The 2,842-nt window shown below is 42.5% G+C and overlaps 1 protein-coding gene across 1 annotated transcript; it reads left to right on the top strand.

The window, feature by feature from the left end:
* Positions 1-1,638: 1,638 nt before the first annotated feature.
* LOC128846853 (olfactory receptor 5V1-like) lies at positions 1,639-2,577 on the top strand. The gene has a single exon (XM_054046102.1). The coding sequence runs from the start codon at positions 1,639-1,641 to the stop codon at positions 2,575-2,577; it is 939 nt and encodes a 312-aa protein (XP_053902077.1).
* Positions 2,578-2,842: the final 265 nt, after the last annotated feature.

The raw sequence follows: 2,842 nt of genomic DNA, 5'->3' as shown, positions 1-2,842 counted from the left end.
TGCTTTCAACTATCTGAAAGGGGGGTCCAAAGAGGATGGAGCTAGACTGTTCTCAGTGGTACCTGATGACAGAACAAGGAGTAATGGTCTCAAGTTGCAGTTGGGGAGGTTTAGGTTGGATATTAGGAAAAACTTTTTCACTAGGAGGGTGGTGAAGCATTGAAATGGGTTACCTAGGGAGGTGGTGGAATCTCTTTCCTTAGAGGTTTTTAAAGTCAGGCTTGACAAAGCCCTGGCTGGGAGGATTTAGTTGGGAATTGTTCCTGCTTTGAGCAGGGGGTTGGACTAGATGATCTCCTGAGGTCCCTTCCAACCCTGATATTCTATGATTCTATGATTCTATGATTTTGTATGGTTTAACATTTTTTCCAAATCATTTATGTCTATGTTGAAGAGCTGTGGTCCCTGTAAAGATCTTTGCCAGGGGCCAGCTATTTACTTCTTTCTACTGTGAAATTTCCCTTCACACAGAATCTGCCTGTGTTTACATTCAGGTTCTAGTACAAAGTCAATATCTGTGCTTAGGTATTTGTCTCGTGAGTTGATTATGAAGGAATGGTGATTTTCTCTCTAAGGTAATATGGGGAGAAAAATAGATGGGACATTGGAGAGAGCATTGCTTCATTCCCATTTCCATTGAAAACTAATGTCAAAATAACCACTGACGTCCGTGGGGGCAGGATAGATTCTCTTCTATATGTAAAACCTGATATTCAGACATGCAAAACAATGAGTCAAAAGTCCCATTGAGTCGGAGTTTAAATGACTTAGGAACAACAGACCATTAATTTTTTATCAGGCTCCTCTTTTCAAATTTATGTCACGGTGCTGAGAGAATGTTTGCTGGCCCCATTCATTTCTTCTTCTTGAAAAAGCTGATGATTTTAATAGATATGACTCCAATCATACACTACAGATATTAAATAGTGTTTTCAACAACATTGTCTAGAACAACTGATAAAATGTAATAAAGAAAGAGATTATTTTTATAGATTTGGCCAGATGCCCAGCTATTGCAAATTGGCCATAGCTCCATTGGAGTCAATCTTCCAGACCCCATGCTGGCCTAACTCAGCTGTAGCTCTGTTAAAGTCGTATGGCCTGATTGAAGAGAGTGTGTGGGAATGCCTTCAGAGCTTGTGGTTAGAACCCTCACCCGAGATGCAGAAGTCCAAGGATCCAGTAACCCTGCTGCACTGTCTCTTTTACTATGTATCCACAGTGAAACGGGGTCAAGAAGAGAGGCTGAGGGAGCCCCAAAGCAGACTGTCCCTTATTCACAGCTGAGCAGGGTATTTGTGAATACCAGTGGGACCTGATGCTCAGATTTAGTCATCAAAAAGGGCAGTTAGATGCCCAAGTCCTTTTGTGTATCCAGCCCATTTTGTCAATTTAAAAAACACAAATTCCATCCAGCAGCTCTCTCTCTCTCTCTCTCTCTCTCTCTCTCTCTCTCTCTCTCTCTCTCTCTCTCTCAATTTACTCTGTTTAAAACACACCGTTTACAGGCAGGAATAGGCTCTCTTTACATGCATGCTACTTGTCTGAGGATCTGCACATGCTGTTTCAATTTACTTTTATGAGAAGTGTTAATTTAATTTTTTTTCTGGTCTTCCAGATCAAAGATTTCCTAAATAAATGCCAATGGAAAATCAAACCAAAGTGACTGAATTTATTCTGCTGGGACTTTCCAGTGATCCACAGGTGCAGATTTTCCTCTTCCTGGTGTTTTTAGTTATTTACGTGGTTACTCTGGTTGGGAACATACTGATCATGCTGGTGATAAGAGCTGATTCTCACCTTCACACCCCCATGTACCTCTTCCTTTTCCATTTATCCTTTGTTGATATCTGCTATTCCTCCATCACAGTGCCTACAATGCTGATGAACTTCCTAACAGAGCACAAAATTATTTCAGTCAATGGCTGCATTACCCAGATGTTCTTCTTTATCCTCTTAGCCGGTACAGACGTTTTCATTCTTTCAGCAATGGCTTATGATCGCTACGCTGCCATCTGTGACCCATTGCATTACATGGAGATGATGAGCAAAGGGATCTGTGTTCAGCTGGTGAGTGGGGCATGGACCGTCGGGTTTTTATATGCCCTGCTTAACATGGTTTTCACCTTCAAGTTGCATTTCTGTGGGCCCAATCAAATCCACCATTTCAGCTGTGAGCTCCCTCCCCTATTACAACTGTCCTGCACTGATACCTTCACCAATCAAGTGGTGCTTCTCACTTCCGCTGTGATACTTGGAGCGATCTCCTTCCTCCTCACCCTTATCTCCTACATTCACATCATCTCCACCATCCTGAGGATACCCTCTGTGCAGGGGAAGCAAAAAACCTTCTCCACCTGCAGCTCCCACTTGATTGTGGTTGGTTTGTTGTACCTGGCAGCTTTCATCCAGTACTCAAAGCCCAGCTCAGTCTCCTCTGTGGCTCTGGATGAAATGGTCTCCATCCAGTACAGCATCTTGACTCCCATGCTAAATCCCATCATCTATAGCCTGAAAAACAAAGAGGTGAAAACAGCCCTAAGGAATATATTGGGGAAATTCAAGTTTCTCAAGTAGTGTTGAACATAGAACTGTGGGTAAGTAGTGTTGTGATAAATGAAGGGGGGGGTTGTAGCTCCCTTTTATGGACCCCCCAGCCAACCAGTAGCTAAAAAATCCCTCTATCTGTTCTCTAGTTACCTGTAAAGGGTTAAAAAATCTCACTGCTATGCATAGGTAAAAGGAAGTGAGTGGAAAAGAGCCAGTGGGAAGGCTAGAACTTTTTAAAATTGAAAAACGACTCCCCTTTTGTCTGTCTGTTGTAATTCTCCTGGGAAGAAGC

Source organism: Malaclemys terrapin, chromosome 12 (assembly GCF_027887155.1).
Source record: "Malaclemys terrapin pileata isolate rMalTer1 chromosome 12, rMalTer1.hap1, whole genome shotgun sequence".
In the NCBI taxonomy this organism is placed as follows: Eukaryota; Metazoa; Chordata; order Testudines; family Emydidae; genus Malaclemys; species Malaclemys terrapin.
Note: the sequence above shows the minus strand (reverse complement) of the source record. Positions and strands in the feature narration are given on the sequence as shown.

What these genes read in the sequence shown, in the direction of transcription:
- LOC128846853 (XM_054046102.1), top strand. Translation starts at nt 1,639, where the DNA reads ATGCCAATGGAAAATCAAACCAAAGTGACTGAATTTATTCTGCTGGGA.